The sequence below is a fragment of the Porites lutea genome, chromosome 12 (assembly GCF_958299795.1).
Source record: "Porites lutea chromosome 12, jaPorLute2.1, whole genome shotgun sequence".
NCBI classification, from domain to species: Eukaryota; Metazoa; Cnidaria; class Anthozoa; order Scleractinia; family Poritidae; genus Porites; species Porites lutea.
Window position 1 is genome coordinate 23494816 of NC_133212.1, and position 27673 is coordinate 23522488.

General features: G+C 39.2%; 3 protein-coding genes across 3 annotated transcripts in view; all 3 read right to left on the reverse strand.

The window, feature by feature from the left end:
- Window positions 1-404: 404 nt before the first annotated feature.
- On the reverse strand, window positions 405-16584 carry LOC140921218 (importin-13-like). The gene is made up of 31 exons (XM_073371196.1): window positions 16413-16584; window positions 15408-15533; window positions 15060-15118; window positions 14781-14889; window positions 14268-14366; window positions 13765-13818; window positions 13365-13437; window positions 12951-13009; window positions 12686-12843; window positions 12430-12514; window positions 12003-12125; window positions 11211-11291; window positions 11025-11105; window positions 10629-10686; window positions 10215-10264; window positions 9718-9813; window positions 9050-9194; window positions 8274-8458; window positions 8068-8094; window positions 7296-7430; window positions 6735-6836; window positions 5970-6047; window positions 4985-5122; window positions 4131-4227; window positions 3551-3603; window positions 3095-3158; window positions 2754-2812; window positions 2253-2342; window positions 1788-1889; window positions 1472-1551; window positions 405-1048 (listed from the first exon to the last, which is right to left on the reverse strand). Exons 1-31 carry the CDS (start codon window positions 16461-16463, stop codon window positions 958-960), a joined length of 2808 nt encoding a protein of 935 aa, XP_073227297.1. The 5' UTR covers window positions 16464-16584; the 3' UTR covers window positions 405-957.
- Window positions 16585-17734: 1150 nt separating this feature from the next.
- Window positions 17735-21619, reverse strand: LOC140954067 (CTD small phosphatase-like protein 3). Its single transcript, XM_073403469.1, has one exon. It carries the CDS (start codon window positions 21370-21372, stop codon window positions 20140-20142), a length of 1233 nt encoding a protein of 410 aa, XP_073259570.1. The 5' UTR covers window positions 21373-21619; the 3' UTR covers window positions 17735-20139.
- Window positions 21620-24191: 2572 nt separating this feature from the next.
- Window positions 24192-27673, reverse strand: part of LOC140922133 (uncharacterized) — a 37894-nt gene continuing 34412 nt past the window's right edge. The window contains exons 18-21 of the mRNA XM_073372154.1: window positions 26997-27383; window positions 26292-26666; window positions 25301-25772; window positions 24192-24827 (exon numbers count right to left, since the gene is read on the reverse strand). Coding sequence (XP_073228255.1) covers window positions 25315-25772; window positions 26292-26666; window positions 26997-27383 — 1220 coding nt within the window. The 3' untranslated portion in view covers window positions 24192-24827; window positions 25301-25314. The remainder of the gene's footprint in view (window positions 24828-25300; window positions 25773-26291; window positions 26667-26996; window positions 27384-27673) is intronic.

Here is a 27673-nt window from a genome sequence, read left to right on the forward strand (position 1 = left end):
GCAGGTGAGATGGTAATGACAATTTCAGCCGCTAAATCCGTCCTTTAAAATCTCTGTTTTCAAAGCAAACAGGTCACGTTGGAACAATAAAGTGATCTATAATGACTGGTGGATCAGACACGGTTTTGATCCAATTAACTTTTAGACTATGGATTAATGAATTCTTCGGCAAATCAACCAGCTTCGTTCCCAGTGACGTTTCATCTCTCCGCCCCATGGAGCATGGGAAACAGCGAGACACTGGGAACGAGGTTGTCACGGAAAAGCTATTTCTAACAAATGAAAGAATGGAACTTGAAAACGTAAGCCAGACTGTTTCAAATTGAGGTTCCCTTCCTAGACACGTTTTAAAGTTTATTTTTCTGTCCTTTTGCAGCTTTTTCACAACGAGGCTGTGTGACGGCTGATATGAAAACAGTGTTTTATTGTCATGCAAATCAAACTCATTCTTACATGAAAGGTTTTGCACCTGGTTTTGTTTCGAAAGTGAAGGTTTTTCAACTCGGAAACGACCTATTGTACAGACATTTCGCCTTTAAGCACAAAGAATTTGTTTAATACAGCTAGATGTTTTTTAATTACATTGGATAGGAAAACGAGAAAACAATAGCAACAACGTAAAAAAAACTACAATTAAAATTTTCACAGTTAGCTTCTTTACATGGCAATTTTACAACTATTTAAAGCTGACCATTTCAAGGAAGTCTTTTTCAGAACTGCTGTATTATTTAGGAAATCAATAGGAGAGCTGCTATAATCAGAAGGTTGTCCAGGCCGCTCAATTCTCATTGCCTTTCATTGATTTCTCATGAAAAGCTGTATTTCAGTCGGCTATTTTAAGACCATACAGGTTTTGTTGAGGTCTGGATAAAGTTCTCTGTGAAATCACGCATGTTTTTCACCGTGACATTTAACTTTGTTCCTCTGTACGGGAGATAATGTACATTAGCCACCAGATTAACTAGCATAAGCAGTTCCATAGAGCCCTCGGCAAAGCAAAGAAAACTCCTTTACGGAATCTTTGACCCGCCTCCGATGTGCCTTGTCTCTGTAAAACATAATAAAATAGTCAATATGACCTTAAAGCTTTTCAAACCTTTATTAGGTTATGAGAATAAGAAGGGGGATTTACGCCAATCAGAAACGGACACATGGTAACGCATGTTGAAGTGCAGGCTGGTAGTAGAGAGCACCTTTAACAATAACGCCACCGTGATTCATTCCGTTGATATAAATTCACCTTTTCTTGTTTTACTAACACGTCTGACAGTGTCCCTGGATGAAAAATTGTCCTAAAAATGTCAAGCTTCTGGTCGAAGGGCCCGTTTTTCGCCAACCATTTTGGCCTTCTAATATAAACTGTGACCAATATCTTTCGAAGTAACGTCTGCTTGAAGAAGTGTATTTAAAACTCTCTTGGATAAAGAATTTTACTGCGCAGAATATTAAAACAATTCAGTGTAAAACTCACCGTAACACGGCACTGGTGAATTGTTGTTTTTGAGTCAATGTAACCAGTTTGGAAGGAAATCCTTCAACCTGCATAACGTCCTGCAAACACAAAGAGTTTCACCTCCATGCTTTAAGAAAACCACCCCAATGTGAAACTTCACAATATGTAAGACAGTAGATGTAGGTTTCTGGGAAACTGCCCACCTACCCCTCCCCTAACTCAACATTAACACTTACTTCTCACTGAAGGCAAAATGTTGGCTTAGGGGAGGGGTAGGTGGGAGTTTCCCGGAAACCTAAATTCATCCACATTTTTCATTGACTAGTTATCTTACCTGCATCCATCGAGACAGCTGAGACACATCGAGCCAGTTTAACGCGAGCAGTATTTCCGCCATGTAATCAGTGCATTGCCTGGGTACCCCTCCACCTATTCCCTAATGGATAAAAAGGAAAGAAAAGAAACAACGAAAGTGAAAGAAATGAAATGAAACATCAGAAACGAAACCAAACTAACAAAAGCTACTATAAACTACAAAGCACAAACGTCACGTTTTCCCGCGCTTTCTCTCATCCATCTCTTTTCCCGCCTTTCGCAACGACTGTCATTTTTCCCGCGCTTGAAATTGGTCTTTGCTCTTTGGACCCATGTTTCCCGCGCTTCGCGCAAAATATATATTTCCCTTATGACAAAGGGCCAATGGCTGGTTATTCACTTCTTTACTTTCTTGTGATTGGTTAATGCCAACACTGTTCACTTACGATATCATTGATCATTCTCATCGGTGCATACGGCATACCTTGATTACTTGACTGACAAGGTACGATCCATATTCTAACAGCGTTTTCTTCGCATTTTCTTGATTCTCACAGGTAGCGATAAATGTTGACTGACAAAAAGTAATGGGGAAAACAATAAACAATCCAAACATACACTTTATGAACGACAACATTCACATTCTCCATGAAATAGTACTGTTTTTTAATCGGACATAAAGTAACAGAAAATATCTAATGCTTACCATTCACACCAAGTAAACATGTTTCATTAACCAGGTTTACACAGAATTCAAATGATCTTCAGCATGTTTTGTAATTAAGTTAAGTCAGTAAGCAGCTTTATGAAGCAAACAATTTTAAACTGCGTTTAACTAAAGAGCTTTTAAACATGTTTAAGCTTTGGTGTGAATGGGGCTTGTAAAACATTCCTTTGCTTTGAATAGCTTTCCATAGTAAGAAATATAAGGAGAACAGTATTGTTAACATACTCTTTTATAGAAGGTATTAATGGATAAACTTACAAAGAAGGAGCAAGCGGCTCTGACTGACTGACTTTCTTGAACATCAAGAATTGCCAAACCTGTAAATAATGCCAAAAGATCGTTCAATCAACTGAACCATACAAGCCACACTTTTCAAGCAGCACCTTCCTACTTGACTCTTTCACTTCTAAATGTGACAGAAGTCAACATATAACAAATTTACAAATTTAAAAATAGTACCGTGTAAACGCACAGGGCACAGAAAACACGAATAAGGCAAAGGAAAAAGTAGACGATAAAACGTTAAGCTTACTACTTATTAATTAATATTTTCACCTCAAAATTCAACCTTATTAATCTGCTACTGGAACATTACTAACCACATTGAAAAATGTTTCGGCAACTGTCTCCTTCGAAAACCAATTTGGCGTTACTTTTAAGAGCCTGCAAGGTGAATACAAACTATACATAGTATTTGATGTTCAATACTTAGTGATTTCTTTGCTAATGAATCGCAGTGACTGCATTTCTGAACTAAAGTGTAATTCATTTAATTCTTTGCATTTCATAAGACTAGTCAATTGTTAACAAATATTTTAGCCTCAGTTTATTTAAGCTTATTATTATTATTCTTTTTTATGTATATAAACAGCTTTTGCTAAGGTGTTTTTTCGCGGTCTTACTTGCTCAGTTCGGAATATAATCTCGCAAACTCTGGCAAAACTGCGCGCTAAGCTGGTGTAAAAAATATTCCGTCTATGTCTTCTAACCGATAGGACAGTACTTTGAATCCAGTATATCGTTTAAAACAGGATTGGAGTGCCCAGTTCACTTACGCGGCTGACGAACTGCATAAATGACTGAAGAATGTCTGAATATTCTCGAAGATCTAAATTCCAAGGAGAAAAAAAGGATTAGTATCAATTTAACAAGGGATTTGAAGATAAAAGACCTGATCTTGGTAACCTCATCAAGAAGGAAGTCCTCATGTTTGTAGGAAGATTCAAGACATTCCCTAACTTTCCTGCTTGATACTTACAGATTTCTTACGGTGTCTGAAGATTTCATGCCAATTTGGAAGCGAATCTTCGTCCAAGTCAGTATAGTGAGGAGTATGAAACCCGGCCCTCGGCACTTCATTCTATCATAAGAATACTTCCGACAACATACTGAACTTGAAGTGACGCTGACGAAAATCATATTATGGTGCTCAGTCCCCACGGCAAATTACCGCGCACTAAGAAACAATTAAATTTTTACCTAGGCTATATGAAAGGCGCGCCCCGCCACTTCAAGAACTAACCAATCAGGTTGCAGTGTTGAACAATGCATCATACGGTCGCAAAGCCGCCTGTTGAATATGGATGACTCAGTTATAACAACCACAAGTAAAAACGAGAGGAAAAAACAGCTTACTACTTTGTAACAGCTGAAGTGATGACGCAGTGATTTTTTTAAATACTAGCAGGATGGTCTGATAATGTTCGTCCAGCATCCCGTACATTCCTACCAGCTGAAACAGCAAAATATCATCAGCTAAGTTGGTGAACTGTTAAAGCATTGGTCCTGTGCTTTGGGTCAAACTTACATGTGGTATGGGTGAATCCTCGCTGACGTCATTTTTGCTCAGTAGCATATAAGTTAACCCATACGTGACGTCGCCGTATGGAAAAATTAGGCTCAAAAGTTGAAAGAGCTGGTTAATTTGAGCAGTTTGTGCAATTTTCAACCCGTTGCAATCAATAACAAACGAAATATGGTAATCACAAACTGCCAGATTGTTTGGTGGCAAAAACATTAATGGTCTTGAACATTCTTTGTAAAATTTGGGGGATTTCAAAGAGAATTTCTCCGAAACTATTCGGTATATCGGGCTCAAATTTTCAGAGATTTTATTTTATTAGCTTCATCAGATAATAACAAGGGTATGTTAATGAGACAAAAAATGTAAACAAGGATTCGCCTATTTTCATCACTAGAAGGAGTGTTCAACGCATATCCAAAAAACCTTCGTTAGTTTCTTCCGCAACAATTTCGCCCTAGGCTTCGTCGATTTCAATCCACGCTTATAAAGAGGTCACTGCTCATGCGTAGTGACGCACCCTCTGAAGAAAGTTTGATTGATTTCAAAACAAATAACTAGCTCTGATAAAGGCTTCAATTTATGGTACGATTTCAAAGCTTCCATGCATTCACCTATGACAATGCATGCACTGTAGCTCTTTGCAAGTTCAGTTCGTATCGCTAGACCATAAACGTTCGATCCTCACCGTGGCCGCTACATCCAGAATACCGCTGCGTGGCGAGACAGTGAAATAGCCGACGACCAGCTCAGAAAGCGCTGACACCAGCGTTCCCATGTCATCTCTTATTGTGCCTATTGCTCTCTCCAAACAAAGGCAAAACATCTAGAGAAGAGTGAAAAAGTTATCGTTATCCTCTATCAGGAAGACCTGAGATTACGGTTGTTTCCCCATTTACATGGACAAACCGGTCTGTTCACGGTTTGAACAAATGGTAAGCAAACTTCGGATTGGTAAATTTCGTCCCGGAATCGCGTTTACCATTTGTACAAATGAGATCCATTTACCGAAAAACGGCCGCGAAGGCCTGAAACTTGTATCAAAGATGGCGGTGAAGAACTGAAAAACGAATTTCTGTTTGAGAAGCTCGGTCCGGAAAAACAGGACTACCTTTTCAGATGTTCCGTTTCTCCGGCCCGGAAATTGTCCGCTGCAACGACCGAGTCGTGTTCTATTTACTTTCCAACCGGATTTTCCGGAAACTTTTTGCAATTGGTAAATAACCCATGTGTATTCAGGATGGTCTCTTATCCCTCCAGGATCCCTCTAGGAGAAATTCAAGTGGTTGGTCGAGTGAACAAGAGTAAAAATCGCTCCATCCGAGCAGAGGCGAAGAAACGACGGTAACGTCCCTTATTTTCTAAACCCCGTCCTCCAAGAGACGTGTGCTCACTCGACCACACCAAACTAAAATTAGGACCCCTGGTATAGGCTCAAACGGGTGACAAGGTCACTTCATGAAACACTGCAGCATTAACCACTTCAGAAGATAACCCGAGTAAAATTACCGCAAGATTCTCCAACAACAACAGAATGTATAAGTTATTTTACTCTACACGAGCACATTTGCAAAAACCAAGGGCGCAAGCTGAATATGAATGCCCATACATATTAACAAAATGCTAAACTTCCCCAATAAAACTGTTTTGTGATGAAATTTCACAGTTCATACTTGCTGGATGTGGGTATCGTCTAACCAGTGACCCATGGACCCCAACGAAGGTAGTATATCATTTAATACAACAGCTGCCTGCAAGGTAAAGGAGAAAACAGACTAAAATCTAACCCTGCTTCACCTCCAAGAGGGCCTCGTTGCCGGGTTCAAGGGAACCCCTGGGAACGAGGTTGTTTGACTCCTAATGTCATTGGCAGTTTTACTGTTGGAGACGTTAAAGTCGACTGACGTAAAAACGGGAGGCAAAAAAGCTGACGAAAGAAAAAACGAGTTCTCTGAATAATAGACAAAACACCCATCTTTTCCAGTCGTTTCTGGAGCAGCTGAGCATAAATACATTCCAGTTTACGGCGTCCCGTTTTTATACTAGAAGCAGTTAACGTCTGAGACGTTAAAGTCGACTGTTAACAACGCACTTAACAGAAAGCGTTCACGTTAACGTTGAATGCGTCTGTCATATTTACCGTTTTATAACTAGACGTCAAAGTCGTCTTAAGACGAGTTTAATGACTCTAGCATAATAACGGTCCATTGCTGTGATTAAAAATGCAGTTGCAAATTTTGAGTCTGTGGATGTAAACCTGATCACTGGGGGCTTGTGTTCCCGCGGTTAGCATGGGTGAACGTTTTTCCGCCCTTGGTGCTGGGTATATGCCTATTTGATGACTTTGAGCACTTTCAAGATCTTCAGCTTTGGTTCACGCACCCATCTGAAACCTCGATACAAGAACATGTAACTTATTAATCATATCCACTACTCACCGGGTGGGGATGATTTTCAATATTGTCAGGGTCCAGACATTTAAACAACAAAATAAAAACTTGCAGATGAAACTGGAGGCTTCTGTTGAGCTCTGGAGAAGGCTGTAGAGAGAAGAACCCAATTCATTAAAACATCAACTACGACAATTAATTCAAACACATTCTCAAAGAATTAATAGAAATTGGTCCTTGTTGAGCAACCCATCTGTCGTTGCAGATAGATCACGTGAGACCATAATTCTTTGAAACTGTTATAGACATAAAAGAATTTCGTAACCATTTCTTAACCCAAATAATTGTTGAAAGTTATCTGTGTATCTAAATAACAACGCAAACTTACTACTCCGCCCGTAATTAACAAGATTTTCTCGTGTTCTACCGTCATATCAAGTGGATTTTCAGATTAGTTTACGCTAGTAATCTAATAGAAAATTCGGCTTGTTGCTTTTATCAAGTTAACGGTTCAGTTTTCTATGAGTTAACTGGTATAACAAACAGTACATTTTTCACCATTAAACAGGCATAAAGTAGCTCAGTTACATGTATTACACAATACAATACCTGATGTTGTACAAGCTGTGCCAAGCCTTTCACATAAGGCTCAAATATAACTCTCACTTTCTCTATAGCATCAGCTGTATCTTGCACAGATAGCACATGTCCAATGCATTCAACGCAGCGAATACGTTCACGCTCCTGTCGAAAAGTAAGTTTTGAACAATTACTGGAGGAGGCTCGGCGAGAAGGGAACTGGAGCCGAAATATCTCCCGAAATTGTTTCTGGGATTCTACTACAAACACGCCTCCAATCGACCTGGCCACTCCATCACAGTCATGGAACTTATTCCACTTGAACTTCCATCTACACTTAGTATGTCACGCCGTTAAGCAAGAGAAGCTAACCTCATGAATAGAGGCAAAACTCTTTCACCAGATGGTTTAAACAGAAAGGACGAACGTTGAACTGTACCTTTTCATCACTTTATTGTAAAATTATTTACCTATCTATCACGCTGTCTACTGTACTCATTTTTGGTTTATCATTAGCCTGTCATGTAAATTTAAATTCAAATTTTAGGAGCCGTTGTAGTATTCTTTCTCAGTGTAGCGCTGGCCCTGACGAAGGCTAATTTTGTAAGCCGAAATATTGGCCTCAAACAAATCAGTCATTTGAGGTATTGCAGGCCTTGCATTCAGTTTTCCTTGTCCTTAGTACAGTCCCAGAGGTCTTGGCGAAAGTTAACTGGACCTAGTTTCCGTCTCGGTTCTAAAGTGGCAAATGATAGAGAGAATTGACAAGGCTGAGGGTTAATAGCACAAAAAAGCAACTTACCTTCATAACTCCACCTGAAAGAGCCGCCTGAAGAACAGATAAAAAATAATTCTCAGGTAAAATAGGAAAACACTTTTTGTAGGAAAAACGTAAGACTAAGTTCCGTCACTATTTGGCTCGGCTTTCCTTTTGATTGGTGGAGAAAGTGACGCGATATTTTAACACCAATCACAAAGCGTAGACGCACAAAACTAAATTTGCCTTGCCTGACAATGGGTAAGAATCTCTGTTAGAGACTCAGATTCTAAATCTTGAACACACTCCTCACAGATGCCGCGTAGGGCCTGGGTTGAAGCAGACGCCAGGTGTTCTTGAGACAGACCAGCCAGTAGAACCGGAAGTACAGAGCGCAGGTGATCAGGGTGACATTTGAGCCACTCGGAATAAGAACCTGATTAAATGATTTAAGAACGGAGAAGTGTGTTAGCTTTAGACATATTCTGCTCTCCTAGTCAAGTAAACTGAAGGCACGAAAATCAGACAGAACACAAAAAAAATTGAAAAAGAGACTGAAAAATCTGAAGTCCTGTTATCATTTAATTTCCCTGCTACACCAAGCGCTACTTAACCGATAGAGCAACGTACAGCTGTATTTGTTAAACATTGCGTAACATTGACAAACTGTCTCTACAAAAGGCTATTTGTACGGTGACTAAGACCGGAATTCATTTTGTTTTTTCTTCATAATTTGAACTTAGAAATCCCAGTGAAGTTTATATAGCAAAAGCCCTAATTTGCACAAGAAAGCAAAACCTTGAGGGATCTGATTCTGAAAGCTACTGTTTTACAAGGTGGTTCTGGCTTTTGACTCCGTACACGAAATCCCACGAAAGTGTGACAACTCAAATGCACCTGTGGTACAGTTCACATTTCTGTACGAGGTGGTAACAGGTACAGAATTCAACACTTTTACTGGAAATTTGGGGCAACATGTAAGTGAATTTAGTGTTGAGTATATCAAGGATACCTCATGCACACCTACCGACCATCAGCAAGGCTGTCTGAGACACGTATGAATGAGCCGGTAGCCTTGGCAACAGTGACAGAATTGCAGGGATAAAGGTTTCCTCACAAGGGTCAACATATTCCGCCACTGCTTGAATCAGATAAAGTGTTGCATCTAGGGACTAGAGACATACAGTTGGTATGTTTACAGCCTGTTTTCTTTATAGGCAACACTTTGTTGAGTTATGGTTACTGTACCAGAACGTCTACTTTATGGTTAACACAATGAGAAAACCAGTCTGTTCCAGACGTTTGGAATGTGGGGGTGGTGCAAAGAGCTGTGAGCAGGAAAAACAGCAAGGGGGTGGGGTAGGGGTGGTCTGTCTGACTTTGCACTGCACTCCACTATCTGAAAGCCTGAACACGCTATAAGAGACCAGTGAATCCTACTATCTTCAACAGCTGGCAGTTTTAGTTGTTGTAGCGCTGTTTGTAGCGCTGGAAACTTTAACCGTGGTGAAGCTGCTGAAACACACCACCTGGCTATGGCGGATTCCTGATTCACCACATGCAGAACATTAAACTAACAAAAAACTAAATAATACCTTTGTAGGATAAATGTTTGACAGGGAGATTTTGGGGTAACTTAGCTAGGGGCAACAAGTCCTAAAAGCGATTACCATGTGGCAGTGAAGAAGCACTCACCTGCCAACTACCCTCTGTTTCACCAGATAAAAGTGTTGATAACATGTGATGCAGGTGTTGTAAACAGTGTCCTCTCAATAAACAGTAAACATACATCTGAAAAAAAAAAAACACAACTTGTTAACATGTTGACTATTTGAGAAAAAGTTACTACTTGTATCACCAAGATTTACAATTTTCACATCCAATAGTCACTATTGAATTGTTGGAGAAAATGAGATATTACTCTTCTTCAATACTATTAGCCATGTTTAAAAATTCAGCCGGCCACCAAAACACAGATTTGTGAACTCTGCCAGTAAAATGCAAAACTTGGTTAATTGAGTAGCAACGTGTGGCTCCTTCCATACTCGGCCCTTCATCCACCTGGAATCATTATAGGTTTCTGGGAAACTGCCCACCTTCCCCTCCCCTAAGCCAACATTAACACTTACTTCTCACTTAGGGCAAAATGTTGGCTTAGGGGAGGGGTAGGTGGGTAGTTTCCCCACACCTACCATAGTGTCTGCAATATCCTGTCTGTAACATCTAAACTGTTCTTTTTCCTCTGAAATAAGTGAGAAAAGTCACTATTAACACCACAAAACATGTAACAAAAACAGTCTGATATAATGCTTCAATAAATCACCCTGTTAAGGTCTGAATGTAATCAGAGTTCATGGGAGATGAACATCACATGGTGATAAACTACTTGCAGTCGCTTAATGTTGCCATTGAACTTTCAATAAGGAAAACACATGAAACTTGTCATGTCAAGTCTCCTGTGGGAGAATCTCTGTCCGCACACACATTTCATTTGCTCTGTCTTCTATTACTACATTGAATGTCAACAAAGGGCTACTAGTAGTTTAGTGGTATAAATTATCACGTAATTGGTAAACCATATTCATGTGCCACAGATTACTTCTTACCTGATGAAAATCCCTGCCAAATATTTTCTGGGGGAAACTGTACTTTTCGCATAAACACCTGAAAATATCAAAAATACCGAATTAGACAAAAGAACTAAGGAAGGTTATAGTCTCTTCCACGCATTCAGATAGTAGAAAGCAGCAGAAAGTGGACGCTAGAGCAAGAAAAAATAGAAAGAGGTGGAAAACATTCACGCCATAATGGGTTGACTTAGGCTATATTCGCACTATAATGGATAGCTTTTGAGTAGGCCGAAAAACCATACCGGGCAGGGCTTCCGTTCTCACAAGTAAAAACGGTGATTTTTTTAAACATTGCAGTGAGCTCATTATATCTTAAAAGACAGATTTTCTTCAGCTTGAAAAAGTATAACATTTGGTATTAATTTAAAGTACCTCACAAAGTGATAACAGTACTGGGCCATACATAGCTGTGTGTTTAACCATTAGATTTGGCTCCTCGGCACTTACATCATCCTAAAACATTAAATAATTCACAACAATTTTAGATATTGCAAATAAACTTCAGACTGTTGTTTGAACAAAAGCAAAACACAGTTAATTGTCTGCGGCGTATCAAACCTGTAAGGTGTACCAAAAGTTGAACGTCATCTCACTACACTGTTCATCAACAGGATACCAGCCTGGTGCTCCTGTGCACTCCTACATGTAGAAAACAAAAAGCTTAAAATGACAGTGTTAACACCCATTCACAAAGGTTAGTGCTGTCTGGAAACTATTAGCCCAAAGAACCTCTCTAACACAGGGCTATCACTAAGGGCCATATACATGTACCCACTTTGAGCTTGAAATCTTAGCCAGGTAGCCCTGCTCTCACAAAAGCCCTGAGTCACTGTGAGCATCTTAAATTTTCAGATTTTCTAAAGATTCATCTTTAAAATCACAAGGCTCTTAGCAAATCAGAGAGGAGTAGTAGGATTTCCAGCAATGGTTGATATCAGGTCAGTGAATTTTAGAGTAAAGAAAGGCTACATTCACAGGATACCAGTCAAATTTTCAACCAGGCGAAAAATTTGACTGGACACTTTGACATTGTTCACACGAAACTGTCGAACCGTAATATTTCCAAGCAAAGCAAGTAATGACACGACTCATAAACCCATGTTTGCAATATCGGTTTGAAACTTTCTTCTCTTTTCTTTCACAGATATCAAAACAAATTATTCTTGGTAGAGTCAAACTCCATCAAAAGAGACACTGAGGGAGCCATGGAAAGTGTCTGTAAATAACAGGGTGTGCGTATCAAGGGGATTGAATTTAGAGAAAATGTGAGGGCTTACTTTCCCCTGGGACAAGGAAAACTGTCTGTAACAATGAGGTGTCCATAAAGCAGGGTTCGATTGCAGTACTTACCAATAACAACTGTACAAGAGTAAACCCTTGTAATTCCCGTTCCTCAGTATCAGCAGAAAAAAGCAACTTCAGATGTGTCTCAGCCAGAGAGACCATGACTCGACATAAACCTCTTGAAGTGTCCTGTGATCAAACAAAACAGGGAATTTAAAGTAGTATAAAAAGTGAACATAATGTTGGTGTGTATATTCCCCACGAAAAACAGCAGTGTGGTAATTTAACAGACAGTGTTGTAGCCGAGACGAGAATACTCACTTGCAGAGATGCCAACCTCTGGAGATCTAAAATCTGGAGAATCTCTTGCACTACCCCATAGGGGGTAGGGAAACCAATACTTAAGTCCTAGTGAGTTCTGATCAACTGATAGTTAATAATATGTGAAACTATCATGGAAATGCGAAAACTTCTATATTTTAGTATGACTCACCATATCTCCTGACTGCAAGGCTGTCCTTAATGTTTCACCAAGCCCCAATACACTTGACACAAATTTCCACATATAACTTGGATATCTGAGAAGGATAAGACTTACAGTCAGACTTTGAACACTTAAAGGCATTCCAAATCTTTATTTGAAAATAAATTGTGGGCTCAGATTTGACATTTACCCATTTACTTGCTTATGGGTACAGGCTGAAAATGATGATCAGGTTTTAAGAAGAATATGGTCAGAACTTGCTTACTTTGTCCCTGATGGATGCGAGGCAACTTCAACAATCAAGTCCACACTTTCATCAAACAACTCTGGATTATGTACTGATTCAAACACCAGTGGTAGAGAATCATCAAGATCAACAACCGTCACTCCAAACTGCACCCAGCTGATCAGACATTTGAGCGCCTTCAAACCGTAAAGAATAAAGTCAGAAACTTAACATTAATTTAAAATTTTGTAACTTTTATGTAATGATGGATAAAGAAAATCATATTTGCAGAAGGTGTAAGTACCTGTTGCCTGACTTGAACAGACTGTGTTGGTAATAATGTTTGATGGATAACCTTGACAACTGTAATGAACAAAATTACACTTATTGATTTACTTAAATTTTGCTTTTCGCGAGGCCTTGGTACAGAAAATTTTGAAAAGGACATGGACTTGAAACAGTGGTCAACATAGGACAGAAGAAATGGGCACAAATGAAACAAAGATGGATTGAAGCCGTGACAGTGAATCTGACAGGGACATGGCTTCTTTCTAAATTTGTTTGAAATTCAGGCTAAGGACATGCATTCCCAAGCCCAAGAGGACCTCAGTCAAAGGTAAGGAAACTAAATGAGCTACAAGAAAAACATAGTTCAAAGTATGCTTTCTTTAGAGGGTCAAGATCAATAAACCTGCAGACAGTGTTTAGTGCATCATACCTTGGGGTACACCAGAATTTAATTCTCCTCTCAGAGTAACTTTTCTTCCAGGTGCAAAATCACTTGAGTGAAACTAATAGGGGAAGATGAAAGACAAAAAAAGGCAGCTATTTTAATTTTGTCGGAGAGCAGGCACAATAAGGTTGCTTAGCAATACGAGTAATTTCTCAAACCTTTACTTAGCTCAGCCATGAAGCAATATTTATCTGCTATAAAACCACAAGGGGAAACTTTTACAACTTTATAAGCCATTCTGTGACAACGCAATTGCGTAAAATTGTAGTTATGACCAAATTATGAAAGGATTAACAGCTTCATACATGACCTCACAGTCTTAAGGGGCTTGATCCTGTCAAGTAGCCTCTTAATGACTTGAAAACACGCTATTTTGTTAACAAACCTCTTCAGGCAACACAGTAAGGATTTCAAGCATCGAGATGGGCCAAACACTGCCCTGCAGAGAAAGTTACAAAAATAGTATGATGATGAAGTCATTCTAATCCTGTCGGTAGTGAAATGAAAGTGAATGTACAAAAATTAACATATTGAACTGCAGAGGAAAGATTTAACACATGAAGGATCCTCACAGTGATTTATATATGTGCAAATTATGCAGTTGCAAAAACTAAGTGGTAAGAATACTGCATCAGTATCACAGAAGTCATGGGTTTGAATCCTGTTCAAGCCTGAATTTTTTTTCAGTTTTTCTTGTCAAAACTGCTTACCTCCAGGAAAATGTGATTTTTTTTTCCTTGTTCCAAGTATGAGAGATGAAAGATACTGTACATCTTCAATCAGGGCATTAATCAGATCAGAAGTTGGGTTTGCTTCTTTCTGGTAAATTACTAATTTAAACAAATGTCACAGTACAACTACTACTGCTCTTCTAGATAAGGATTTCACCTGTGATGAGCTCGTTGGGGCATTTTGAAATGTAGTGATAATGTCGGTGACTGCATTACTCCAGTGTTCAGGCATAGTATTGAGAGCAAAGGCAGCCAGCTGTTGAAAACAAATTTACACAATAATTATAAAACAAGAACATTGTCAACCATTTCTCTCAATTTATTACATCCCAAATAACTAAGGTTATACCTCTGGCAGCACCTGAGGAGGCGTGGTGACTTGGACAAGAAAAATTTTAGCTTAAAAGCCACACTGTGTAAAAGACCAAGTTGAGTACTCAGGATGTCACAGTGTTTGAGCTTCTGGGCTCAGCCATGGGCAGATTTAGGGTAGTCTGAGAAGCGCCACTTTTGTTGGAAATTTTGCATTATTGTTAAAAAATTCTCAATAAAATAGTATCTATATGGCTGGCAAGTATCTCAACAAGTCCTGACACAATTTTCTGGATCCACCCCTAGCTCCCTTCAGTTCTTCTTTGAGCATAGCATAATTACATATAAAAACACTTACTGCAATGCAGAGTCTTGTAAGAACAATACGTGGTCCAGTGCAAAAAACAAGAATGTGGTTGAAAAGTTCTGATCGTAAGTCATTGTAATGTTCCTCTTGAAGCTCATTCCTGAAAGAAAAAAATACTACCACCAAAAATTCCACAAAACAGAAATGCAAGTTATTTTTCTGTTACATTATCCAAAGTTATTAACAAACAAACCCTGAAAAAGGTTTAGACGCTACATTTGACTACTTAATTACAGTGTATAAAACATATGAAAGTAAAAATCTACCTACCAGTTTTTGGAAATCTTGAAGTGGAGCATGGATGCACCAAAAAATTGAATTTCTGTGATCTTGAATAAGACACAAAAGTTAAAATGGAAAAAAAACTTTTCTTGACCACATTTCCCTCTCTTCATTTATTGTCATTTACGGGAAATTGGGAAGAACAACTTCTTAAAACAGCCTACTGGCCAAACTAGATGTTGGTAAAAACAATTTTAACCACCAATAATAGATAACAGATGACCAACAGATGACAAACAGTGGCCAACAATTAGCTACGCTAGTTGTCAGTCAACAGACATTAAAATCAACAGTGTATCAACTGTACTCAGTAAAATGTTTCTAAAGTTTTCAAACCTTTTCTCTGTGCATCAGTCTCCAGCACAGTTGCCATGCGTGTTGTGACTTCTGTGTTGCCAACAACCACTTATGGGCTGCATCTCTGTCAGCCTGATTTTGCCCACCATACAATGTCAACAATGCCTGCAAGAGGTAATGAATGGTGTGTTCAGTACACACCTGGGGTGGAGGATGGGGGGAGGGGTTCTCCCAAAAATTTTGGATAGGTCTGTGCTACTCAGGGTCTTAAACCCTGACCCTATTCAAGGACAAGAAAGACAAAAACTTATACCCTATTTGACGCCCAAATCTGAAAAAAGAGACTCAATTTAAGGGAAAAACAAAAAGTAAGAATTTAAAGGAAACACACAAATCTTCCTTAAATCGCATTCCTTATACTCAAAGGTAAAGATCAATTTGTGGCTGGGCATTAGCGCACTTGAATTTTAAGTGAAATAATAATTAAAACGATCACCCCAGGATTACATCGCTAACAAGGGCAAAGATGATACCCTATTTAAGGTTTGAGACCCTAACAAACCATAACTTATCCGGGGGCACATACTTATCGGGCCCACATATGGGAGAAGCCCACACTCCCCCCCCCCCCCCGGCTAACCCCCAAAAATAAGGACATGTGTGTTCTTCGTTGTTAATTTGGTCAAACATAAGCAACATCTTTCAAAGCTAGGAAAAAAGCTGGGTTGTCCACTGCCATAGCTTCGACAAATCTATAACTGTAACAGGCCCCAAAACTTTAACATGTACAGTGATATAACTTAAGCTTGATGGAGATCAGCGCTCAAAAATTGTGGAAATTATTATAAACTAAAACGACACAATGAGGCCCCTGATGTTTGCGAATATCGCTTAAATGAAAACATGAGTTTGTTTTAATTTTCAACATGAAGAATCAAATTTACTTGAGGCAAATTTTCATACAAAATCAATGAATGAATAAGGTTACTAATCTGACTTTGGAATTTTACACACTTCCGGCACACCGTGACAACTACTGCTAACCTGTTCGCATTGAAACGATAACGATTGAAGCTCCTCCTCGTTAAAGTTCATCCTCCTACAATTTAAGAATAACTTTTCGTCATAGGTATAGTGGTTTTAACCATACTCCATGACTAGAACGATCTCTTGCTCTTCGAGACCCCTTCTGTCAAATTTTTGCCGCCATCTTCAGTTGTATGGCGCAGATTGTAATGGCAATTCCGCTGAACAAAAGAACTGAAGCTTCGTGAAGAAGATTTTTTCTAGGCACAGTGTCCGTGCCGCTAATTTGAAAACCAAAGCTTTAAAACTGCAGACAAATTTTCAGGGGTGGGTGTCGGTGGGTCCACTTGTTTAGTGAACCGTCATCCATATTCCCCAAACTAGAAGAATACCCTTCAGACCCAAATGGCTAAAAGCAATGCCAAATTTCAGACTAAAGTTTTCAAAACACCTTTGGAAAATGCTGCACGTAATTAATAGCTAGGGGAGTTCTCCCGCTGTCATGGGTGGAGGGGGAGGGTAGGGAGGAAGCAGGCCACTCTCTGTTTGTATTCATATAAAAAAGGTGGTTTGGGTGGCCTAAACAGATGTTTGATATGGAAATGATGCCAAAATTGACAGTTTTAGCCTGAAAATCAGAGGTATGTTAATATTGTATCTTAATTGGTAAAAGTATGACATTTCCCATTCTGGTCTCAGATTCTTTGTGATTGTTATGGTTAGGTTTTTAACTGGGTTTAGGGTTTTCTGACAAGTAAAGACAAGAGCACTCCTTATGTGTTCCAGTTAGGTTTGACAATGGGTTTGGCTTGACAGGTAAGGTTATGAGTAATCCTAACTAGGTGACCTAAGTTAGGTTTTATTTGCAGGGTGCACTGATGGTGTTAAGATTTGAGTTTAAACTGGTTTAAGTTTTAGTACGTGACACCTAAACACTTGGAAATTTTTTGGTAAGCTATTAGATTCATACCTGAGATAATCAGCCATGAAAAAGCCTCCTTCTCCAGATTACAAGTACAGATTCATGAACCACAGAATAAAACAGTTCATCAAGGATGCTACGCAATTTTTGCGAGTGGAGGTGTTGCCAACTGTTCAGACATACCTACGAACAAGCTCTTCATTTGGGGGGTGTTATGAGGAGTCACATGCAAGAGAGGTGCATGAATGAAGATGCCCCTTGAGGCTTCACTACTTCCTTGCATGCTCTTGCACAGCTCACTTGACTCATGACATAAAATGGAGAGCTTGTTCGAAGGCTAGAGTCATTTATGGTTTACGTGCAAATAGTGATTTTTGACCAGGTTTGGTCCACAAAAAGATACATAATTCATGCTGTGTAAATAAAAAAAATTGTCCAGTTTTATTGCTTTAAAAAATTTTACAATATTTATAGATATCATACATTAAAGTCTTATAGAAATATATCTGTTTTTGCTGGCCGTTCTGCTGACATATCCTTTAATAAGCCAATCCAACATACACTGTCATGAATTAAGGTTAATACCACAACTCCCTTTACAAACCACAAAGGAGGCTTTTGTTACAATTCAACATCATTACAGTGCATGGATGACACCCCATATTATTGTTAAATGACCATATGTGTACTTATGCTTGTAATTCAGTACCATATATTAGGTGACAGTCCCACTTAGTCAAAATAATATTTTTCCTCAAATGAATCAAAAGCATTTCTGAGAACAGAGCAGATTACAGAAACAGGTATCTTAGAGCTAACTTTTGAGCATGCAAATTAAATCCTATGGTGTGACCATTCAAATGAAACCTCTTTTGTAATACTTTCATGTGGTACTATTAGTTAACAATAACATTAGAATTAAGAATTTTCTTTGAAATTTATTTTAACTGACTTACTCTTGGGAATAAGAGGGTTAAACACTCCATGATCTAAACTAATGCGCACTGCACCATCATTGATCTAAATATTGTAAATGACAGTTGTGGCTCTATCAGGTCTGTATGAAAAATAAAATAGATAAAGACACCCCAAAATTCTGTGCTTGTAATAATATTTTTCAGTAGATTAACGTGTTGTATCTTGTGTTATGAATAGAAGATATCTAAATAATTGTATGAAAGGAATTTCAGGCAAATAATAAATTCCTTATTCATTTGATCAAAAAATGATACTTACAGCAGTTTACACATATCTCAAAATGTTTTGCCTGCTGCTTCTATGAAAGTTCAAAGTTTTCAGTATTTTTCTAAAGAAAGTGTTTTTCATCTTGCCATACATCACGTATTAGCATCTTTTTCTGTTTTTTTCTTCAAAAGCCAATTCCTCAAAAAGATGCAACTTCTGCACAGTTTAAAATAAGTTGCAAAGATGATCATTGGTTCTTTTAAAATCTGCGAGATCAGTTTGTTCCCTGATTACCATACTCTGAACTTTTTCAGTTTTCATTGATTTTACTTTGGTTTCACCGTTTTTGCCAAATTTTTGCTGTTTTACGAGTTTCAGTAAGCCATGACACTCCTTCATACAAGTACTTGGTGAGAGTTGTGTAGCGCTTATAGAAAAAACATAAACTCCAAGAGTGACAAGCAACTAATTTCTCATTTAAGTGTCTAGGAATCTATAAAATAACCACCAAAGATAAGATAAATTGTCTTGATACTTCAAGGCATACTCTGAACTAGTCCATAAGAAACGCATGGAAAACTTGTGGAGAATACAAATGTTGATAGAAAGGCTTCTTAATACCGTGATTATCAATGTTCAACATGCATCTAAAAAGTCCAGTACACAGTAAATAATCTCTTACAAACAAACTATTTACTAAAAATATAAGTACATAACCTCCAAATTAATTACTTAGACAAAACCCATAAGGTCACTTCTGTACTCTATCTACAAACTATGCCATGCCTTAAAATTATTCAGAAATACATATCACTGAAAAAACTTCAATTCGTTAAAATATTTGTCTTGTCTATTATGCCCACAAACATGTACCATGTACCATGGATATAGCCAAACGTTAATAAAATTTACAGAAAATCAAAATTTTCAGAAGGGAGTGTATCCTCGCCGACCATGTACAACATAATATTTCTTTTCCAAAAGTATTGAAATGTTGTCTAAAACACAGCACCTCCTATATAAACAAGTCTGGCTAAAAGTGTACAGGTAAAAATCGAGAGAAAAGCCTCTTTATACCAGTTTTCATAAAACTTGTATAGTTCACATACAAAAAAAATCTTTTTGTATGATATAAATCTTTTTGTATGTGGAGTATTGTTTTAACGTATTTTAAATAAGACAGTAAAACACGCAGAGCCCAAAGTCTCAACGAGAATAACATACTACATTTTCAGAAATGTTCGTTGTCGAATCGACACACACATCAAACACACTCCTGGATTAAAAAGAATGATTTTTAAGTCAACTTGCATCGACGGGATGTGATGACTAACTTTTGTTATGTTATCTTGTGTTTTAACTTCGAGTTGTATGCCTGTCTAAACTCAGTATCCATAACATGACAACCCGCGGTCAAATATCAGAGGAAGATTATTTTGATAGTACTAACATCTTTCATTGACGAATAAAAATCTGTATTAATTGCAATGAAGTGGTAACAACTATGTAAAAACGTTCCCGGCAATGAAATCGAATTGAGGTTAAAAATTATCCAGTGATTAAACTTGCTTGTCAACATAAGAAGACTTCGAAACTGTTAAATGGTTTACTTGGAAGTCTCTTTTTTAATATCAAGCCTCACCTAAACCCCGCCAACTCGTGCATTCTAAACCTGTCTCTTATATGTGGCCTAACATCATCTTTACGGTTGGCGATCATTTCCAAGAAAGGTAGAAGTTCTAGCAGCTCTCTGTCGGTTTGATCGACAAACCAACTTTCAATTGGAATGCCATTGAAAATCTGGTAGGCGAACGCCTGTGGAGAATTGTCTACAATCATGGTTTTGGCTAAATCCCGGCCAAGAATGTTCAGATCTTTGATGTAGTTACCTTGAACACAGACGCAGTGTTCACGAAAGAGGCGATGTCGAAAATATTTCCGTGTAGGATCCAAAATGTTCAGTAGCTTGTCTGCATAAACTTTTTTGGAAGCGGTGAAGAGGATAACCTCGAACATGCTGGCCACTCTTTCGAGAAAGCGCTTTAAATGTGGTCTTGTACGCACAAACACTTGATAACAGATATCTTGATAGAGCACGGGAAAAGTCAAATTGGCATCCTCTAGCTTGTTAAGGCTACAGTGAACCAAAGTTTCGTCGAGATCAAGAACGAGACAGAATTCTGGAGTGCTTCGAGTCTGTAACGGTAAAACTGGCCCACGGCTTTTCGCGTCTTCACCTTCTTCAGGTGGGGGAAGGTTGCGGATGAAATAAAACGGATCGTAAACGTCCCACTCAGCATCTGCAGACTCAGGGACATCATCTTCAACATTGCCGTTGACATCTCCATTGGTGGCAGCTAAAGCGCCTCTGTTCACGATAGAAGCGCCAGCGTTCTCTTCGTTTACACCGCCATTGCTCGCGCCACAAATCCGAGACCCGTTAGATAAAGGCGAAGCTTCTTTACCTACTGGTTGAATGTGGCCGTTCTTCCCAAACAGCGTAAAAACCGGCGAAAACAAAGTTCCCAAAAGAGATTTACGCTTCGATTGCTCCCCATCGGGAAGGCACTTCGTAGTAACCGAATTTACAACCGTTGTCTCGGTAGTAAATTTTCGCTTCTTGAGCAGGTTTGATGTTATGATTGCATCTTCTTCGTCTTCACTTTCGGAGTCCGATCGTTTGCGTTTCGAAGGACGATCATTCTCGCTATCCTTTGACGGCGACCAAAGGAACGTTTTGATTGAGTTCAGCAGATTTATTCCCGAAGAATTCGCGGGGCTTTCACCGGTGTCGCGCTCACTAGTTTCGCTGCTTGCTGCGTCCATAAGCTTATTTTGTCGATTCTTCAATTCGTCTTTCAGTGGTGGCATCACTCCTCACATCCGCCAGCCGTTATCTTTGGGAATGCAGGAGATTTAGGTTGATAGTCCCCAGAATAAACACTAACGCTGAAAAGAATCGAAAAGCCTTTGGTTCACGCAAGACCGCTCACCCAAAAATTTTATACAGAGTGTGGTGAGCATCGTAAACTAATCTGCCCCAGTGACAACCTCCGACACGGCGTTTCGGTTGAATGCACACTTCATGCAAATGTCAGGTAAACAACTCCAATATTTGCATACAACTCAATTTCGCGCGCTTGACTCACAAAAGATCCCTAAAATACAGTTTTGTATTAAAATTTACACCTATTCACCTTATAAATACATAACAGCGGGAAACTCCCCTGGACAATTCTGTATTTTATATTTTCTATTTTGGAAGAAGAAAGAAATTCTCGGATATATTTTTCGACAACTTGGGGCACACGTGGTTTGGGAGGACTCTCACGCTGTAAACAAAGAGTCCTTTCTCCAGAGAAGTTGTTACTTTTTACCTTCTTTATATTTAATCTGACCTCTTTAAATAAAACAATATTCAAATAAAAAAATTAAAATATGGAATTCACTTTGTCACCTAAACTAAAATAATCCGTACTGAGTGGTTAGAAAAATATGATGGAATTAGATTTCGTGGTGTAAAATTCTAGCGCAGCTATTAAATTATTATTTTGGCGAGGAAAATACAAAATTTAATGCACAGTCTTAGAAACACGCGTGAATGATTTGCTCCAATTAAATTTCGGTGCAAAGTCCATTCCAGACACGAGCAAAGTGTTGTTATACGACTGACGAGTCTGAAAGCCAATCAAAATCAACCCCAAATGTTAGCACCAATCAACGCAAAACAGAAGCGTTAAAAAAAAATTTAAAATAGACGACCTTCCCCCAAAAAGGAGAGGCTGTTCACAGGCTAGGACATGTTTTTAGTTCGAATTTTCGTTCATAGCGTGACGGGGAGCAAAGGGGGTGGGGCTATTCACATCATAAATTCTGCCCAGGTAATGGAGGATGATCCGCAGCTCACAAAACCTTCCTTAGTGGTTAAGAGATAGTTCAGATTTAGCAGATTATTTGTTTCTTGCTGAGCTATAGCTGGGCATAGGTATCTTATCTGAGGTTCACACATAATAATAATAATAATAATAATAATAATAATAATAATAATAATAATAATAATATAATAATAATAATAATGGTTTATTAACAGTGTATCCACCTAGTGGCTATTCACCTGTTAAAAACTACAATATAAAAAATGAAAAACTGTAATATACTACAAAAAAAATTTGAATTGAAATCTGCAATATAAAAAGCAAAAATATCGGACTATAAAACGATATTGTATTGTGGACCACAATGCCTACAAACGGAGAAATGATACCTTCCCTAAGGATCGTGACCCTAAAAAACCATACCCTATCGGGCGGCACATGCCGATAAAGCCCAGGGGCCCGTTTCTCGATAGTCCCGATAATTAACGGGCCCGGTAAGCTGTCTCCGTTTACATTAAAGATCGAGGTTTCAATAGTTTTTCATCTAGAATGATAAAACTATCAGTTAGTGAAGCAAAATGGAGTAGTTGGCTAGCCTGGACCCGCTCTCTTATTATTTATATTTCGATCTGAATATTTTATTTCGGGCCCGAAAAGTTACCGGGACTTTCCAGAAACGGGCCCCAGATACGAGACTACCCCCGCTCCGGGCCTCATATCTACTCCAGAGAGGCTACCCTTTACAATCAAGGCGTCTCGAGCTATTGTACAACGCAATCTCATGCTTTCAATTGACTACTTGGTGGTCACATGACATCGAAATATGAAAGTAGTATTCCCCCAACAAAAGCTTCGAAGCTGGAAGCATTCTAGGATGTTACAGGGCATATAGGCATGGCTCGAGGCATAGAGGCACTTTTGTCCTCGACTCCTGCGACGTTTAACCGGACCCGAGAGTAGCCGGCGAGTAAGCTCACCATTTGGGAGAGTCGGGAGAGTAGAAGCACTCATTGTTGGTCTGCCTCTGGAACACTCTATTTCCTTCAGTCGTCTCTGTTAAAAATGGCAACTGGTCAATAATGAACCACGGGCCTCTTTATCAAAACGAAGCAAGTGCTCAGCCTTTGATATGAAACTGATTTTTCATTCTCATGCAAATGAAACTCTTTTCCACAAGAAAGGTTGTGCACTTGGCCTCATTTTGAAAGTGAGGGTTTTTGGAGCTCGGAAGTGGCCTATTAACCAAAATTTGCGGCGCAGAAGGCGATTTGTGTTTCAGATTTTAATGTAATAAAGGACAAAATTATTCCATTTCAGTGCCCGAAGGTTTCCAGTCTTGGGTGGTTTAAAATTGCGGTTTACCTACCCTCTGGTTTAAAAGACGCAAGAGTTTTTGCCTAAGTTTGAAAAAGATAAAATTAAGAGAATTCTGACTCCTAGAATAGAAACTATGAGAATACCAATTAGGCGTTTTCGTGGTTGAGTTGAAAGATGGGCTATAGACGCTTTTGCACAGGCTATTTATTTTCATGCGATTTCAGCTAGCAGCGACTTTGAGGTGAATTATATCTACGAAATTGCTGTCATTTCAACGCGCTAGAGGTCTGATGTGTTTTATCAAAGTTTTCCCGCTCGCAAGTTTAAAGAAACGGCTATATTGGCGGCGAAATATTTACGTCAATCGCGCGTCGGCCGTGACCGCTGTAAAAAAAATTGTAAGAACATAAACCCCTACAAGATCGCAGCAAGAGAAACTCCAGTCTAACATAATGAACCTTCAAATATTGTAGAAAGATACAAGTTGCACACTCAGTCTCATAGTTCACGATATTTTATTGAAACCTTAACCCCAAAACTATAAAAACGTGTAAGTTAACAAGTTAATATTCTGGCTACAATCGCCACATCAGAAAAACAGACTCGCCTGACGCCTTTCCCTGCAATCTTCATTTGCGAATGCCAAGAAGAAAAAGAACGAAAAAATTTTAAAAGAAAAAAAAAAACATTTGAAACTATCAATCAAAAAATATTTTCACGCCCTTCAGCTTTCGAAGTCCTATTGGGCTTAAAACAAATAATCAATTTTATATTGTCTGCGGGAATCTATTCTGCCAGACAATTAAGTTAAATAAGTTGCTTGAATTCCAATGCGTATACCTTGCCAGGAATCAGCCAGTACAACAACTAACCCACGTAAGCCCTGCCATTAACTTAACAATACGATTATCGGTTGTTTTGACGAATGAAATCGACTCAATCTGAATAACTGTCTAATAAAATTAACGTTTCTGGTATAAATTAATTTAAAATACTTCGTATGGTAATTTCAATGGCCTTATAACAATATATTTTTTTTTATATTTAGCAACTAATAACACAAAACAAATATAACTTTTGTACAGTTCTGTGGGCAAAACTGGGCGATTGCTCTACTGGCCTCTCTGGAATTGTCTGAAATATGGAGAAAGAAAGAAGTGTTACTCTTCAGTTATCTAACAAAATGAGACAGACAGGTACTTCTTTAACCTGTGGGTAGCCTGCATGACAGGCGTTATTTTTTGGCGTTGTTTAGGCGAGCTAAGAGCCCCAGATGTCACGCGTGTCTCGCGCTCCACGCCCGCTTCGCTCCTCCCTTCGCTTGCCTGAAAAACGCGGAAATATAACGCCTGCTATGCATGCTCATCTATGGGAAAATTCTGTGGTGCAACCATTCTAAAGAAACCCCGGCCTTTGGATCTGCTTTGTTACTCTTGGGATAAAAGTCGACAAAAAAAACGGCTTTTAAAAAACAGAAATGAAGCCTCTTTCGTAGTACTTTAACCTGGAGATATTTGCAATTCAACAACAATTTACGAAAATATGAATTTGTTTTTATGCATATTTCGCTCTTAGAATGCGCAAGATTAAGAGCATTTTCTTCTTACCATTTTTGCTGTCCTCAGCACTTCTGGTGGAAGGAGTTCACCTTACAGACGGTCTTACCCTGGCCAGAATCACCACGGGCGCAGAAGCATTCCTTACAAGTGAACTGATCTCGTTTAATCTGCTCTCGCCACGTGCTCAAACTGGCTAGTTGCAAAGCTCCAAATTTATCCTTATTCTTCGAGCCCAAGAATGGCAATCCAAATACAGAACCTTGCGTTCCTTTCATCAGTGATACGTATTCGCCATCTGGGAGAGGAGCTGCGCCAGTACCCGTTTCCGGCTTCTTTCTGTAGAACACTCGTCCCCTGTAGTCTTGTCCAACCACCTCGCCACTGTACTTCCTGTACTTGCCAATAACGTTGAGAGTGATGTCTTTTGCCTCCAACAGTTTGCCCATACTGTCTACAGTAACGGCGTGAACCAATGCGCTGTGTTCTTTACTGGTCAGCAGTAAGAAGATCTTGGTTGCGGCTAAAGGACACAAACCATATTGGTTAATACAATGAAAGGCAGGAGGAAGGACCTGGGAGTTAAATAGAAGGGAACGCCATGTAAACAGGCTCTATCATAACCCGAGGCTCCTCTTTCTGCTAGATTATTTCAGGCCTTTAGGATGTAGAATTTGGATTAAAGAGACTGTTTTAACACAGCTCGCTGAATTTATTCACCTGCCAATTACTTGCGGTGAAACTTAACAAGAGAGCAGAGATTACTTCCAAATTACAAACTCAAAGCTTCATAATTCACAAGTTATATACAACAGTCTAAAATTAAAGTTTAATCTAAACAGTTTTCAAAACCACAACTGCAATGCGTGTAATTCTTAATAAATTATTGTCCATTCTTTCCTTTTGTACTTTAATGTGCCTTTACTGTTTTTGTTTGTTGATTTTGCAGTTCACTTATATTGACATGATGGCTAGCTCCTTGAAGCTGTTATCTGTCCTAATGTATTCCCCTACAACAGTCATGCGTGTTTTTTGACCTTACCTGGTCTGAATGGATACACGTATGCTGCCTTTGCCATAGCCTCCAAAGCATCTGCAGTGTCATTCTCAGACTCCTCGCCAGCGAATTTCAGATGTTCAAAAGCGCTATCCAAACTGTCTAAGTCATTCATCAGCTGACCGTTAAGAGTGATTGCATGCGGGCGCCCATGTGACAAGCGACCTCCAAAAGCCATAACGCCGAACTTGAAAGAATACTTGTAAGAGTCTAGAGCCTTGGTGATGCTGCCCAGTAAAGATGGTATCTTCTCTGCGTAAGCCTTTAGGACTGATGTCTCGTGCACTAACACTACAACATCAACCATGTTGTTTGCTCGCTGAAACCATCTCTTACCCATCGGGTTTGATCCGCAACGACCTACAAAAAGACAGTAATAGAGTTGATTAATTCCTGGCTTCCATATAAAACGTAGTTTATTTTATACGAGCTACCTATTCGAAATAGCTTTGAAATGTATTATATTCTATGATCTGTCATCCCTTATTGTGGGTCACTGAAAACGAAAATGACGGTGACTATCACTTATTCGCATCAAAAATACAGACACCTCTGTAGGACGGACACCTCCTTTCTTTACTTCGTTTATTTGACTCTAAATTAGACGGACATGACTCTAATAGAGACACTAAGAGCCTCTTCCAAAGGTGTCTAACTCATTTGGTCAATTGTATGACCACTTTAACTTACCACATTCTGGCAAAAAGTCGGCCCATTCTCCTCGCATTCTAACCAGCTCGATGTAGGCGGCAGTCGTATTGCAGTGCTTCATGTCCTTGGGTGTACTGGTCTCACAATCCTTGTAATCTATTTCACAGGCCTTGACGAAAGGCTCGGGATTAACAACGGAAAAGTACCGATGGAGTGGTGACTTCTTGTCCTTGAACAGAGCGCGGCAACGTTGAATGTAGCTGGTCTCCTTACACTTGGGTTTTTCAGGAACAATAGAATGGATCTTGCATTCTGGATCACGTGTGATCTCCCAAGAATTGACGAATTCGGTCAGTTTCTTAGTTGGTTTGTTTTTAACTGTCATAAACTCATCATGGAACTCGTTATTGTTGGTTCCCAGGAGACCTAAAAAGAGATAAAACGATGTTGGCTTGGCAATTAGTCTTAGTCGAAGCGTAACAGCATGATTACAAAAAAGCCGTCAGGTTACTGCTAAGTACGTTCACCTGTCTAACTCCCCCCCCCCCCCCATTCCCTCGCCTCCCCTTCCCCCGCCTCCCCTTCCCCCGCCTCCCCTCTCCCTTCCATACCACGCTTCATAGCCCCCAGAAAGCAGGGCTTAGAGTCTGTATTACAACAAAGGATGACATATGGGATATATCAGTTGGTATCTTCGTAGCCAGCGTGGCTAACGT